The sequence below is a fragment of the Felis catus genome, chromosome A3 (assembly GCF_018350175.1).
Source record: "Felis catus isolate Fca126 chromosome A3, F.catus_Fca126_mat1.0, whole genome shotgun sequence".
Classification (NCBI taxonomy): Eukaryota; Metazoa; Chordata; class Mammalia; order Carnivora; family Felidae; genus Felis; species Felis catus.
The window spans coordinates 6,461,491-6,477,775 of record NC_058370.1 but is presented as its reverse complement, the minus strand read 5'-3'; the positions used below and the strand labels follow the sequence as shown (position 1 = coordinate 6,477,775).

Here is a 16,285-nt window from a genome sequence, read left to right as displayed (position 1 = left end):
CATTGCTACGAGGTGATTTTCCTTCGAGGGTCAGGGGGCGAACAGAAAGAGCATGAGTTCTGAGAATTAGGGAGACTGGCTTTTGATCCTGGCTGTGTGACCACAGATAGACCGGTCCTTAACCGTTGTGTCTCTGCTTCCTCACTCACCAATTAGTGAACATTTACCGAGCATCTCCTATGCACCTGAGTGTGTGCTCGAAGCTGGGGACAGAGCAGCAAATAGGTGAGCTATGGTCCCGGTAGTCACCAAACTTCCAGTCCAATCCAGGACAAAGATAATAAGGACCAGACAGAGGGCACTGTTATCGCTAGGACAGTAACCGCCAACCTCTACAGAGCGCCTACTGACTGCCAGGCACTGTTCAGTGAGCTTTGCGTACATAACAACCCATTGAATTCTTACCCCTACCCTGGGAGATATTAACATTAGTGCCATTTTACAGACCAGGAAACTGAGGCCCAGAGAGAGTAGCCAATTTGCTCCAAGGCACACAGCTAAGAAGTGGCAGGGTCAGGATTTCCACTCAGCTATGTGTTGGCTGTACTCACACACACAGGTCATGGCCGTCACGAATTAAAACGGTGGCTGTTGGTGGGAATGCAAACTGGTGCAGCCACTCTGGAAAACAGTGTGGAGGTTCTTCAAAAAATTAAAACTAGATCTACCCTATGGCCCAGCAATAGCACTGCTAGGAATTGACCCAAGGGATACAGGAGTGCTGACGCATAGGGGCACTTGTACCCCAATGTTTATAGCAGCACTTTCAACAATAGCCGAATTATGGAAGGAGCCTAAATGTCCATCAACTGATGAATGGATAAAGAAGTTGTGGTTTATATACACAATGGAATACTACGTGGCAACGAGAAAGAATGAAATCTGGCCTTTTGCAGCAATGTGGATGGAATGGAGAATGTTATGCTAAGGGAAATAAGCCATCCAGAGAAAGACAGATACCATATGTTTTCACTCTTATGTGGATCCTGAGAAACTTAACAGAAGACCATGGGGGAGGGGAGGGGGTGAAAAAGAGGTTAGAGTGGGAGACAGCCAAAGCATAAGAGACTCTTAAAAACTGAGAACAAACTGAGGGTTGATGGGGGTGGGAGGGAGGGGAGGGTGGGTGATGGGTATTGAGGAGGGCACCTTTTGGGATGAGCACTGGGTGTTGTATGGAAACCAATTTGACAATAAATTTCATATATTAAGAAAAACAACAAAAACCCGAATTAAAACAGTGCGGTGAGAGTACGTTTGGGACACTCCACAAGTTAGACTTCCCCGAGGATATGACCTTTCACTGGACCCCCAAAGGGGAGGCAGGACTAAGGCAGAGAGCAGGGCCGAGAGCCTGTGGGGTGGTGGAAACCCACGAATGCGCTCCAGTGTTTCTCAGCCAGCAGTGTGGGTAGAATGGTTTTCGGCCACAGAAATGATGATGAATTCTTTCTCCTCCCGCCCCCAGACCCTCCTGGCCAGAGCACTCTATGACAACCACCCAGACTCTTTCTACGAGCTGGCTTTCTGCAGAGGAGACATCTTGACCATTCTAGAACAAAACGTGCCAGAAAGCGAGGGCTGGTGGAAGTGTCTGCTCCATGGGCGGCAAGGTCTGGCCCCTGCCAACCGCCTCCAACTGCTCCCTGAGGTCCCCGCAGACAGGCCCTGCCCCCCCTCCCTGAGAGGCCCGGGGGAAGCCCTCACCAGCTCCAAGGAGACCTACCAGGCGCCCACCCTGCTCAAGCCCCCGACTCCAGGCCCCGTCTACGAGCACATGAAGAGCTGGGTGGAGGGGCCCCCACCCACCACCGCCCAAGTCTACGAACTCCCTGCCCCGCCCTCCAGAACCGGAATCATCTGTGAAAAGACCCTAAGCTTTCCGCAACAGGTATGCGTGTTTCCAAGTCAAACAGGTGGGGCAAAGGGTGTGTAAACTCAGGCAGGGGCTTCCCTCTGCCTTGAGTTCTTGGTGTCCTTCAGGAGATTAAATGTGCAAAGTGGGGACCTAAACCAGGCGTGATCCGGTGAACTTGTATTTGGCCCCCACTTCAGTTAGCACTGATATTCTCGACACCCCGGTGATTCCCTCGCTCTCCAAGACATCCATGCTTTACAGGAAATCAAATGTTGAGTGCACCTGCTCACAGAAGTATTATGGATTTTCCCGGCACTAGGATGGGTTCAGGGGCGAGAAATTACTCGACAGGCTTAACATCCACACTCCCTTCAACCAAGAAACTTGACTCCCAGAATTGCTGCAGAACTACACAAGAAGGCAAAGCTATATCTGGATGAGGAGGCCATGACCATTGTAGCATTTTTTGTTGTAGGGAAGAATCAAAGATGCCTAAACGTTTGTCAATGGGGAGATTGGATGGGGAGATTGGTTACAGAAGTTTTGGCATACCTCTGCCACATATTAGGCATGTGCGAAAAAAAGATGGAATCGTTCTTGGAGGCAAAAAAGAGCCATTTAAACAAAAAACAACCAAAAACCAAAATGATCCGTGTGTATGTATGTGTGCATGCTCACACGTTGAAAGACCACACACCGGGGCCCCTGGGTGGCTCAGTGGTTAAGCATCCCACTTCAGCTCAGGTCATGATCTCACGGTTTGTGAGTTCGAGCCCTGCATCAGGCTCTGTGCTGACAGCTCAGAGCCTGAGGCCTGCTTTGGACTCTGTGTCTCCCTTTCTCTCTGCCCCTCCCCTGCTCACGCTGTGTCTCTCTCTCCTTCAAAAATAAATTTAAAATATTGAAAGGAAAGAAAGAAAGAAAGAAAGGAAGGAAGGAAGGAAGGAAGGAAGGAAGGAAGGAAGGAAGAAAGAAAGAAAGAAAGAAAGAAAGAAAGAAAGAAAGAAAGAAAGAAAGAAAACACACACCAACAGTGGTTCCTCTTTGGAAGTGGAATTGGTTAAGGAGAAAGTGAAAGAAGGCGTCCAGCAGGGACCTTTATTTCATTCACTCCTGTGTCCCCAGCACCTGGGACTGTGACTCCCATAGGTTGGTACTGAGTAAATATACAATGAGCAGAGAGATCAGAAAATGGATTTGTGTGTTATATATGGCCTGTATGACAACTGCGATTTTAAAAAATAGCACTTAAAAAACAGAGGAAAAGAAGCATTAGGTAAACGCAGAATAAAAACTTTTTTTAAGAAGGAAAGCAATTTAAAAATCTTTTTAATGTTTATTTTTGAGAGAGGGAGAGACAGAGTGTGAGTGGGAGGGGCAGAGAGAGAGAGGAAGACAGAATCTTAGGCTCCAGGCTCTGAGCCATCAGCACAGAGCCCGATGCGGGGCTCGAACCCACGAACTGTGAGATCATGACCTGAGCCCAGGTCGGACGCTTAAGCGACTGAGCCACCCAGGCGCCCTGGAATGAAAGCAATTTAGAGAAGAAAGGAGAAAAACAGCGTATCGTTTTCCCCAGGCCCAGGCCTTGATGAGGGGCTAGGCGTGCAGAACACATCTGCACGGTCTTCAGCCACTGTGGGCGTTTCCCGCATTGTTTGCTTTGCTCTCGGCTCAAAGGACACTTCCCACCTGGCCAGAGCTCTGGGCAGGGGTCCTGGCTTAATGTGTGTCCAGGAAGGACTCTCCCCCTGGTGTGCGTGCTGGGGGCCCTGGGAAGTTTCCACTAACCACCCAGGCCTCCTCCACACCACTTCCAATGACCTCTTCAAACGGAAAGGTGTTGGTTTCTTAAAATATTTTGAATAGCTCAGATGTTCTAACCCCCCGGGCTGCCAGGCAGAGGACCAGACAGCCTTTACATGGAACAGCTGCCACCCAGGGGCGCTGGCTCCAAACCCCAGAAGGACGCTGCTCAAACCTACTGTGACAGCCCCTTTCTCTGGAATAGCTGGTCCACGTCGAAACCTGGCATGTTCCGCTGCTGTCTGAGCAGCTGCCTCAGAGCAGGGCCACGGTGTTGTTCCTCCGAGAACAAGTGGCCTTTGCCGAAGGCAAAATTTGATTTGAGTCCCCCCCTCTCCCCCCGTAAAAGACAAACAGGTGTGATGACTGTTGTTGACCAGGTACCCCGAGTGCCCAAGCCAGTCCAGGCTCCTCCAACTTCAACGTTTGTTACACGAATGAAGAGACCGGGGACAACATGGCACCTCATGACCATGGATGTAACTTCTAGACTGGCGCTGTGATAAACAGAAAAGGGTCAGAGGCTTGTCCTTACCATGAAGCGTGTCCGTGATTGGAGCCCTCGCTCGTGTGAGGCTGTGGCCGTTGACAGAAACCACAGCCACCAAAGGGGAATTCAGAAACCGGGGGCCCTTGGCCGCTCGAGCAGGCTTTCTTGAGGTGGCCCCAGTAAAGCACCTGGGGAACTTTCCTGCCTTTTTCTCCTGCTTAAGTTGGAGAATCAGCAGTCCCGAGTCGCCTGGCTGGGTCACTGGGCTTCTGGGGCTGTGCTGGGAGAGTGGACACGTCCCAACACCCTCTGTTTACCTGTCTGGCCCTGCCGTGTCTAAGTTCTCCTCGAGTTGTGCCTTCTGGTGATTCTAAGTAATTCCACTGTTTCTTCTACTACGAGAAGGAAGGAGCTAGAAGAAATGGATGAAAACCAGCTGGGAATCTTCTGATCCATGGAAAAGGCAGACCTCTCTGAGCCGCTCATGTAATAACCTGGGAGTTAGCCTGACTCCGGGGGCGGCCGGGAAAATGCATTCTGGGTGGAGCACTGGTTTATAGAACTAGGCAGGTCCAGCCGGCTAGCTCGGAGCTGTTTTCCCACAGGCTTGGAACTGGCAGGTGGCCCACCTCACAGACTCCCCTCATCCCTGTGCCAACTGTCCCTAGGTTAAGCTTGGCCAAAAGTCAAAAACCAAGAAGGTGAAAATAGGTCACCTTTCTCAAGTCGACTGATCCAGGACCCTACATGTCAGAATCAGACATCTCTATGGCTGGGAGAGACCTCTGTGGATCCGGGGAACAACGCTTCATTTTACAGATGAGAACGTTAGTTTCCAGGGAGGTGAAATGGCCCAGCCAGCGTCCCAGGGTGTCGAATACCAGAGACTGAAGCTTCCTCGTGCCCGTGTGGGGCTGACTCTGCCCCTAGACTTTGAACGCCCTTGCTCTCCGTTTTCCTGACTCTGTGGCTGACACTGCTCTTTGCAGTTAGGTTGTATTTTATTTTTTTAGTTTATTTATTTATTTTTGAGAGAGAGAGAGAGAGCGCGCGCGAGGGAAAAGAATGACTGGGGGAAGGGCAGAGACACGGGGGAACAGAGGATCCGAAGCAGGGTCCGTGCAGACAGCAAAAGCCAGATGGGGAGCTCAAACTCACAAACCGTGAGACCGTGACCTGAGCAAAAGTCAGACGCTTAACCGACTGAACCACCCAGGTGCCCCCGCAATTAGCTTTTTATTGAGATTAATCTATAGATCCTCAGGGCACCTCTTAGTCACTAGTATCCATATCAAGAAATAGAACAAAACTAGCACCTCATGAGCCCCCCTCCCACCTTCTCTGAGTCACTTCCTCCAGGGTAACCACTATCTCGAGCTTTGTTTTACTTTTTATTCCAACTTCCTTAATATAATATACTAGCCCGACTTTTTTTTTTAATCACCATACAAAGAACACATCTGATGTTGGTTTGAATTCAGAAAGGGGAATCTTTCACATTTCAAGTGAAAAGCGTCCAACTTCCTGGTGGAATCACTCTCAGACCCACTAGTTCCCAAACTGGAGTCTCCGTCTGTCCCCCCGAACCTTTCGAAACCACATTTCTCAAACATGTTCCTTAATTGATTGCCATCTTGAACCCATGTTTTCCAAGAAACACGGGCGTTTGTGAACCAGGTTCCTCTACGGTGGAGAACCACCGTCCTAAACCAATCAGCCTGAGACTGACAGGGACAAAGTCAGGTTTATTGCCCACCGGAGAGAGAGGGGTCACGTCGCATAGGGACCTCGGGGCATCCCACAAACAGAAGAAGGTAGCATACATCGTGATGAGGTTGGGGAAAGGTGGGGTTTAGCGTAAACAGAGCCTGTCTTGATAGGCTCTGAGCAAAACAGGGCAGTGTCTGAAGGGTCGGCATCAGCCCAGACTGCAAAGCTGATGCAGGCTGCTCCTTCCTTGGGGACCGCCAGGTTGAGGTAGATGTGGGACACCTGCTACCCGCCCTCTGAAGCTCTGTGTTGGGGATGAAAAGCCAGCCTGCCTCGCGGACGGGAGTAGGATGTTTCCTTCTCGCTGATAGAGCTTCAGGCCATAATGCTCTTGGGAGCCCAGGATTTTAGAGAGCCAGGTTTCTCTGTCAGAAATAGTCGTCACTCAGAAGGACGTTATTTTGACACAGGGCAGCTGAGTGCGTCCGGGGGAGACAGGTTTGTCCTGTCTGCTTCGCTGTTGCTTTATCTGAGTCTGTTATTCCGGCCTGATGAGTGGGGGGCCCACTGTCTTCTACCTACTGTCTCAAGCTGTACACATTCTTTCACCCAAAACGAACAGATCGATTAGGAAATACGAGCACTCACTTCATGCTGGGCACAGAGCTGGGTCACCCCCCTGAACAAAGGGACCCCGATCTAGTCCTTCCCAGCCTGAATTGCCCTCCCAGTCTCCGCGATCCAGTTCGGAAAGCCCCCTGCAGTGACAGGTTCCTGGCTGCCGGATGGGAAATGCAGTCGGCCTCTGACAGACGCTCTGGACTTGACCTTTTGCTCTCCTCAAGGCCCTGTCTCGCTTTCCAGCCTGTGTCCTGGCTCCGTCCATACTTTATTTCCTCCTTTAGACCTTGACCCTGGCAGACGGCACCCACCCCCCTGGAAAATCACCCCTTCCCGCGCCCCTCCTGGAGACACTCTTGTTTGAGAGGGCTGACGTGGGGCCCCCTCAACTGTTTTATTTTAAAGTTCGTCAGGTGATTGGTTCTCTGGCCGGGTTTGGAAGCTGTCGCCCAGGAGCAGCTAGCCGGGTACCCGGTCTAGAGTGGACATTCACTGCAATCCAGTGACTCCAAGGCTGAGGCCACCATTGGTCTGGTCACCTCCCGAGGCCCCATCAGCCCTCAGCTGGAGCGACAAGTCCCGCGACCCGCCCCTGCCCCTTCCACACCCCAGATAGTCCCTTCACTTTACACCCTTAGAGCCTCTCTGCCTGCCTGGCTCGCGGCTACATCCTCAGCATCATCGGGTGAACACATTAGTAACCTCGGGTTCGAATTACAGCCTCAGATCCCAAGCGAACTCAGAATCGTCTGGAGGCTGGCTGGTGCTGCATATCCCCACACTCCCCGGGAGCACTCGGAGACCCAGATTCAGGGCCCAGGACTCCCCGGGGGCACTCGGAGACCCAGATTCAGGGCCCAGGACTCCCCGGGGGCACTCGGAGACCCAGATTCAGGGCCCAGGACTCCCCGGGGGCACTCAGAGACCCAGATTCAGGGCCCAGGACTCTGCATTCTAAGCTGCTCCCTGCTGAGGCTGAGGCAGGCAGAAGACTGCCCTCCACCACCGGACCCGCCCCTCTCATGTCCTGGGTCCCCCCACCCCCGCTGTCTGAGCAAAGGGCCGCGTGTTAAGGGTGCAGGGAGAACACCTCCACGCTGCGGGGGTGCCTTCTCTGTGTGAGGGTAACACGGAGCCTGAGCTGTGGACACCACGGCGACGTTTCCTTCCCACGGCTCTTCTTTTTCTCCCCAAGGCCCTCTTCACGATTCCCAGACCCGCTCGGGCCTCGCTGCCTGCTCGGCCTTCCCAGGTGTATGACGTGCCGACCCAGAGCCGGGGCCCCCCGGTGCTGAAGGTGAGTCTCAGCCGTGGCCCTGCCCCACACGTGAGGCTCTCCGCACCACCCAGATGGCTCCCCCGCATCCCTGCAGGCACCGCCCGCCTCTCCCACACCTGTTTTTGAACACCTCCCACCTGCAGGTTCCGAGGTGGGCCAGTGATCACTGGCTCGGGGACAAAGTCTCTTCCCTGGGCTCTGGGACAGGCCGGTCGCCTCCAGCCTCAGCCTCCTGAGATGCTCCCTCCCCCCACCCCCCCACTTCTGGTCTGGCTCTTGCTCAGGTTCAGGTGTGACCCACATCTGGCCCTTGGATGAATACACTTGATCCCTTTGCCGTGACAGGTGCCAGGAGCACAGGCAGGGCCACATGGGACAAGGAGGCACTGGCCTTGGGCACAGAAGTCTTAAATAAAGACACATGCAGGACTCACCTCCCTCACCTCACCCTCACCCCGGCCCTCTCCACCCTGTTTGTTTGTTTAATGTTTATTTATTTTTGAGAGAGACAGAGCATGATCAGGGGAGGGGCAGAGAGAGAGGAGGAGACACAGAATCCGAAGCAGCTCCAGGCTCCGAGCTGTCAGCACAGAGCCCGACACGGGGCTCAAACCCAAGGACCGTGAGATCATGACCTGAGCCAAAGTCGGATGCCTCAGCAACTGACTGAGCCACCCAGGTGCCCCACGAAGTCCCAATTTCCTTGATTCCTTTTAAAGTCAACCCTAAGGCTAACTTACAGAACTAAATGAGCCACTGTTTTTAACTCAGGCCAACTGCGTTTCGTTCTCTCTCTAGTTTGCCCCCATCTTCGGTCGAGAAGGCGAGCTTTTTAAAGCACAGGGTCCGTTGTTGAAAACATAACCATGTAAGCTTCCGCCTTGCAAGCGTCATGACCGGAAGCCCCAAAGTTTTCAGTGGTTTGCATTTTCCTTTGGAAAAAACACTGGCGTGGGCAGAGTCTGTGATGTGCGTCCATCGGGAGGGAAAAATCCAAGCTATCCTTTTCGGTCTCTCCCCAGGAGCCAGAGAAGCAGCAGTTGTATGACGTACCCGCCAGCCCCCAAAAGGCAGGACTTGGTCCCTTGGCCAGCCAACCAAGTGTGAGTATGATGAGACGCGGAGATTTGCTGCTAGGAAAATGTGAGCCTCCTCCGGGACGTTTTATCAGCGTGGTCCAAAGTAGGGATACAAATGCCTCAGAGCAGAACTTATTTCATTTGGAAACCTGATGGCAGTGATGTTCAGGAACAGGGTGGGCGATGTGGTTTGGGTGAGTCCTCCAGCTTTTCCGTGCCTCAGTTTCTTATGGCGGACTAATTGTGAGAATTGAGATATTCCTGCAGAGGACCTGCTACGGTGCTTGGTGCGGAGCAAAAGCCCAGCGGATCTCAGTTAAATGCTTATTATTCTATACCTCACAGATGTGTTAAAGTAGGTTTTTATTTATTGGAGAGACGCCTTAATTTCAAAATCTGGAGCCCGTGTTCATCGTTGAATTCTGTCCCATGTATACGATGCATACGCCTATACCCAAGGTTATCAGGGAAGGCCTTACAAAAGGGGGGACATCTCCACAGGGTTGTGAGGGTTGCATAGGAGTTTGTTAGGTAGAAAGGAAAGGGTGGGGAGGGCTTTTAGAACAGAAGGGCTGGTTTGGGCCAAATGAAATACAGTGGGCTCAGTGAGTACTCTGAGTTCAGGGGACAGTAAACGCCCTGGGCGACTGGACCCACGAGGAAGGTGGTGGCAGGAGTGGTGTGGAGGCCTGAAGGTGGCTGCAACCGGATTGTGAAGGGCCTTGAGCAAAACCAGCAATGGGGAGCCGCTGAAGAAGCTGGAGTAGGGGAGTGACAATCAGATTTTTAAGAAGCACAGTACCTGGCATTTAGGAGGCCGTCAGCCTAACAGACGTTCGTCAAAGGAGTGGCTCACACCCTCTCTTTATCGCTACTAACCTGGGCAATTTTGTTTGGTTCTTCACAGGGGCAGAGCGCTCCCCTGACGTCAGCGATCGCCTTGAGGCAAGGCGGCTACAACACGTTACCGAGCCCTCAGAAATCTGAGTGGATCTATGACACGCCAGTATCTCCGGAAAAAGCTAGTACGAGAAACGCATCTCTAAGCAGCTTTGCAGAAGGATCGGGGCCCCACACTCCCCCCAGTATATGCTGCTCCCCCCGGTATATGTCCAGCCTCCACTGTCCTCCAAATAGCAGAGCAAGGTCCCTCGATCCATACCTGCACAAAAATGTGCCCATGCAGAAAAAACTCAGCCTTCCAGAAATTCCTACGTATAAATTTCTGGCCTCGAGGGACACGTTCCCCTTGGACGAAGGTGTCGGCTACAAGGTTCCTTCCAGCTTTCTGATTCCCCGAGCGGAACAGCAGAACACCAAGCCAAACATTTATGACATCCCTAAAGCAACGCCGAGAGGCCCTCAGGCCCAGCACGAGCTGGGGAGTGCCGAAGGGGCTTCAGAGAACGTCACGGACCGTGGCTCCTCGTGGCTCTCGGGACGGCCACCATCGCTGTCTCCGGAAGCGGACAGCCTGTCCGTTTCCAGCTCCGACAGCCGAGCCAGCATTGTCTCCTGCTCCTCCACGGCCACGGACTCTTCGTCCAGCTCCTGCTCGGAGGAGGCAGGGAAGGAGCTCTGCTTGGACCCGGACTGGGCCCGAGAGACAGCAGCGTCTCTGCAGCACAAGGTGGCCGGCTCTGTCGCAAGCCTGATGCTCTTTGTCAGCAGGAGGTGGAGGTTCAGAGACTATCTGGAGGCCAACGTCAGTGCCATCCGCAGGGCCGCCGACCACGTGGAGGAGTCTTTGAGGGCTTTCCTGGATTTTGCCCGCACGGTCCGTGGGACTGCCTGCAACCTCAGTGACACTCACCTTCAGGCCAGAATTAGGGACCAGCTACAGACGATCTCCAACTCCTACCAGATCCTGCTCGGAACAAAGGAGAGCCTGGATAGCTGCAATTGGTCCCTGGAAGTCCTCGTGACGGACGAAGCCCAAAACAGCCCGGACGACCTCGAGAGATTTGTCACGGTGGCGCGGATGGTTCCGGAAGACGTCAAGAGGTTTGCCTCCATGGTCATTGCCAACGGGAAGCTCCTTTTCAAGCAGAACTGTGGAAAAGGAGACACCTTGCAAGTGATCCCAGACGCACAATTTAAGTTTGCCGAATGCATCCAGCTTCCCCGAAGAGAAATGGAATTATACCAAAGAAGTGCTCCTTTTGATAAACAGAAGGAGAGGGAGCACTCCCCTGAAATACTAAAGAAAAACGGGACGAGTATCTGTGAACAGGTGAGTTCCGAGTGGTAGAACACAAGGAGCCCTTCAAATTTTATCTGGAGACGTCGCCCATCAGTTAGACGCTGAGAATCCTTCCGTAATTGTTAGAAACAGTTCAATAACTGAATATCGAATGATGATAATCTTTCGATAATTTCTGAGAGACATTGGTTCCATTTTCCAGAAAATAAAATTCATGGAAATGCTGTTCTAGATGAAATCTTATTAAGAAGTAAGATAGGCATTTGAACATTCAGGCAGATTGGACGTCTTCTGGAAACGTGGTGTCTTGGGGCTTATCTCTAACACCAGGGTTAGAAAGGACTTTGAAACCCTTTTGAAATCTGTTCTTTGAGCACATTTTTCAATCTCACCACCGAGTTTCCTTGCATTTTTGAAAGTTGTAGATTTAGTCATTGTCTCTGTGTTTCTTAGAAACAGAACAGGAAGTGTAAACACTCTTCCAAATCGTGTGTGTTCTTAGCAGCCTCCAGCCTTCATTTACTGTTAGAAATACTTGGCTGCGTGAATTCAGACACGATAGGAAAAGAGCCTTTGGTTCAAGGACTGCGAGTGTCAAGGGATACAGCAGGTAACCTGGGGGCTGTGTCAACACGACTTGATCCCTTTTAGCCCCAATCTTGTGTGGTATTCTGTCAAAATGCCTGGTGGTTGGTGTAACAGCTTTAACACATTCTAGAGAAAGCAGAAACCTGGGTGTTTTTCATTCCCTATTTTAAAAATATAGATATAGGGGCGCCTGGGTGGCGCAGTCGGTTGAGCGTCCGACTTCAGCCAGGTCACGATCTCGCGGTCCATGAGTTCGAGCCCCGCGTCGGGCTCTGGGCTGATGGCTCAGAGCCTGGAGCCTGTTTCCGATTCTGTGTCTCCCCCTCTCTCTGCCCCTCTCCCGTTCATGCTCTGTCTCTCTCTGTCCCAAAAATAAATTAAAAAAAAAAAAGTTGAAAAAAAAAATTAAAAATAAATAAATAAATAAAAATATAGATATAGACATAAAGAGGTATAAAATACATAAATATAAACATACATAATTTTTAAACTATGTGTCCTTATATCAGGCCATGTGGGTAGGCAGAATTTAGCCCTGGGTCTGGCAAAGTTTCCTTTGTTGAAAAAAAAAAGGCACCAGGGGGCAAAACTATTCACAAAAATAAAAACATAAATGCTCAAGTTTTCTTTTTTTAATGTTTATTTCTTTTTGAGAGAGAGAGAGAGACAGAGCACAAGAGGAGATGGGAGGAGATAGCAGAGAGAGAGGGAGACAGAATCCGAAGCGGGCTCCAGGCTCGGAGCTGTCAGCACAGAGCCCGACGCGGGGCTCGAGCCCACAAAGGGAGATCACGACCCGAGCTGAAGTCGGACGCTCTACCGACTGAGCCACCCAGGCGCCCCAAAATGCTCACCTTTTAAAGTAGACTTAAACACCTCTGAACCGTGTCGAAACCACTCAGGTTGGTAATCGGAAGGGATTTTATTTTTCAGAAGTTGCCTAATCTAGAAGAGACAGGAAAACCCATCTTGGAACAAAGGTTGGATGAAAACAAAAACCTCGAAGCACAGGTCAGTGGCAGGGCCGGCTCGCCCGTATTTCTGACTCGCGTGCTTTATCCCTAGAGACACCTCCTGCTATGAACAAGTCAGCATGATAGCCGTGATCCACGACGCCTTGGGAATAGATGTGGTGTTTGTGATGGTTCCTCCTATTGGCAGTAGAAGGAGCCCCGGAGATGAACAGGTCCAACGAGCCCCAGAATGTGGAGCATGATCCTTGAACCATGAGTGACAGTTCTGGGCGTCGCAGGTTTAGCGTGGGTGGGACTGACATGGTGTTCGATACCATGGATGCACATTCCCTTTGACATTCTCTTTTAATGCTTCTGGTTACAACAGGAAAACCATTTTGGTTTGGGGCTTATGTGTCACCAACGCCTCTGTGACACTTGATGTTCTTTTTCAAAAACATTCAAAGATGTTATCATGGTGCTTAGTTTTGTTGGTTCCTTCTTACCGGTGACAAATGACAGTGGTTTTCCAGTCACCAATTTGAAAAGTTTCCTTTAAGGTAATAGAAGTAAAACCAGTGGGTTCCTTTAAAGACAAAGATGAAGCAAGTCAAGATGAAGAAGGAAGCAGACAGGGCATCCCTGGTGAAGGCTGTCTGAGTACCTAGAGCCTGGAGAACAGGGAACCAGATCAGCTCCCTGGCTGGGGGGTGGGTGTGAGTGGAAGAGAGAAGGACAGAGATGTCTGATCATGTGGACATCTCGGGGGCAAATTGGGACGAGAACCCTCGTCTGAAAGTCTGAGATCAGGGTGCCAGCTTGGGCAGATCCTGGTGAGGGCTCTCCTCTGTCTTCTCATTGTGTCCTCAGGTGGCAGAGAGCAGAGACAAGGGCTCCAACAAGGGCACTAGTCCCATCACAGGGCCCCACCCAAATGACCTCATCTAATCCTAGTTACCTCCCAAAGGCCCGTCTCCTACCACCTTCACCTTACAGGGTGGAGTTTCAACATACGAAATCAGACCCTAACACTGAGTTCTTCTAGGCTGTGAGCTTTGAGATCACAGGTGGATGAGAGAACATGCAGTTTCATGAAAAGACTCCGCCTACAACTCCAGATCTTTATTTTACAAAATAAATGACCATAGGCAGCCCTTTGCTTCAGGGAGCATCAATCTCCCCACCTGTAACCTAACAAAGAGGCTTTTGATTATCCCCTGGAGTGGTTGCCATTAAATTCGATGCCACTAAAATTTTTTTTTAATGTTTATTTATTCTTGAGAGAGAGAGAGACACAGAGAGAGCAGGGGAGGGACAGAGAGAGCGAGACACAGAATCCAAAGCAGCTCCGGGCTCCGAGCTGTCAGCACAGAGCCTGATGCAGGACTTGAACGCACAAACCGTGAGATCATGAAGTTAGCAAGTTAGAGAAATATTGTCATATTAGGACAGATAGGTCAGCGTATTTGGATTTCTTCCGGAAATTTGGGGGGATCAGGTTTATTGCCGATGCTGAAATTAGAAAGGATTTTTTGAAAATTCCATTCTTTGAGTAAATTTTTAAATCTCATCGAGTTTTCTTGCGTTCTTTAAGGTTATAGATTTATTCACTGTCGATGTGTTTCTCTCTTTTTTTAAGTTTCTCTATTTCTCTTGAGAGAGACAGAGACGGTGCCAGCAGGGGAGGGGCAGAGAGAGAGGGAGAATCCCAAGCAGGCTCCACACTGTCAGCACAGAGCCCGATGCGGGGCTCAGACCCACGAACCGTGGGATCAAGGCCCCAAGTGAGATCGTGACCTGAGCTGAAGTCGGACACTTAACCAACGGAGCCACCCAGGCACCTCTGTCCATTTGCTTCTTAGAACGGGCTTCTAATGGTTTGTTGAGAATACTGAATGAGATTTTATGTATTTAACACGTAAGATGATATATACAATGCAATATATAATATTGCATATGTAAATACCATACTTCATATGTAACCGTGCTTTGAAAACATTAACATTAATTTGTTAGGCAAATGGTGCACGGTGGGGCTCCCCACACAAAACTGCACTTTTTCTGATATTAAGTCTAGAACGTTGAGCAAAACAGGAAAAGGGAGACAACCACAGCCTGGCGATCAAATCTGCCTCTGATCGATTACTTTCCTCCCTCTTCCAGCATCCTTGTTCCCCCACCCCCCCGCCTCTGAGTCAGCAGAACCCTGAGAAGAGATTCCACCTTTCTCAACACTGCCGGCTCTATTTCGGGGCACTGTTCAAAGCCATCGGCGTATTTCACAGCAGCCTGAGCAACAGCCAGCCCCCCGAGATCTTCATCGCGCAGAGCAAGCTGGTCATCATGGTGGGACAGAAGCTGGTGGACACACTGTGCCAGGAGACCCAGGAGAGGGACATGCGCAATGAGATTCTCTGTGGCAGCAGCCACCTTTGCAGCCTGCTCAAGAACCTCGCTCTGGCCACCAAGCACGCCGTGCTCAAGTACCCCAGCCCGGCAGCCCTGGGGCACCTCCAGGCCGAGGCCCAGAAGCTGGAACAACACACTCGGCAATTCAGGGGGGCGCTGGAATGAGCCTCCTTCCCCCGCCTTCTCCCTGTTCACCTCTTAGCTTCAACTTGCCAGTCCCCGGCCGTGCAACTGTGTCCTATGTGAAAAGCCAGCCCGGGGCCACAGCCACAGGCAGAAACAGCCATGGTGGCCAAAGCCGGTATTGCCAAGGGGCCAAGCTACCCCAGGACATTGACTTATCCCATAGGGAGCCAGGTATTAAGTAAGGACCTCGCTAAGGTTTTAGCACAGCGTGTGGGGTCGGCGTACCAAGTGATGTGGTAGAAACGAATTTTATGTTGGTTGAATGCACGCCTGTCTTAAATTCACTCATTCAACACTTATTTATTGGGCATGTACTATATGTCAGATTCTAGGTGCTGGGCGTATAGCAGTGAATCAGAGCCCTTGACCTCAGGGAGTTTACAATCCAGTGGGGAGAGGGACAAATGATGGAGAGATACATATACGACGTATCAGGTGCTAGGGTGAAAGTCAAGGAGGAGAGACTTATTTTCAGGTGGTCAATTCCTATTGCGAGCGTCAGCAAATGTTCTGTTTTTCATTTGGACTGACTTAATTCTGTGAGATTTGGTACAAATTATGTATCTGCCTCTTACACTCTGTACATACTTGCTATCTCACCTTAACCAAGTTAAAGACGCATGTTCTATTTCCAACATAACACGTTCTGTTGGGTTCCTTGTTAATTTATTTTGTGTATCACAGATTCTGTGTCGGTAAACTCAGCATGCCCAATCAGAAAAGGCTGATGCTTCAACAGTCTCAAATCTGTTACCGTTTATAACGTTACGTAAATATAATCGTGACTCAAAACATCCTTCGTAGCAATCCTTTCCTTGGAAGAGTCGCTGATCCGTATCACCCAGGTTCTGGGGCCGAAGCAAAGCCTCTGATATCGACTCGTCTCATTCAAATGCTTCTCCCGGACGTGTGCAAGGAGACGCAGTAGAGGCCAAGTGCTCATGCGCAAGGCTAGCACGGAAAAGGCAAAGCCGTCCCTCGTGGTGGTGCAGGCAGGAGGTATGGTGTGGACAGGACACCGACTGCCGGGCACGGGTCTGAGGGTGGTGCAGGAAGCGCCTCTCGAATCAAACCACCTCCTTTTCCGCTCCTTGGAGCTGGGA

General features: G+C 50.9%; 1 protein-coding gene across 1 annotated transcript in view; it reads left to right on the top strand.

Annotated features, from left to right (window-relative positions):
* Positions 1-15,978, top strand: part of CASS4 (Cas scaffold protein family member 4) — a 38,166-nt gene extending 22,188 nt beyond the window's left edge. The window contains exons 2-7 of the mRNA XM_011280758.4: positions 1,469-1,891; positions 7,681-7,782; positions 8,787-8,867; positions 9,751-11,076; positions 12,568-12,645; positions 14,751-15,978. Coding sequence (XP_011279060.3) covers positions 1,469-1,891; positions 7,681-7,782; positions 8,787-8,867; positions 9,751-11,076; positions 12,568-12,645; positions 14,751-15,161 — 2,421 coding nt within the window. The 3' untranslated portion in view covers positions 15,162-15,978. The remainder of the gene's footprint in view (positions 1-1,468; positions 1,892-7,680; positions 7,783-8,786; positions 8,868-9,750; positions 11,077-12,567; positions 12,646-14,750) is intronic.
* Positions 15,979-16,285: the final 307 nt, after the last annotated feature.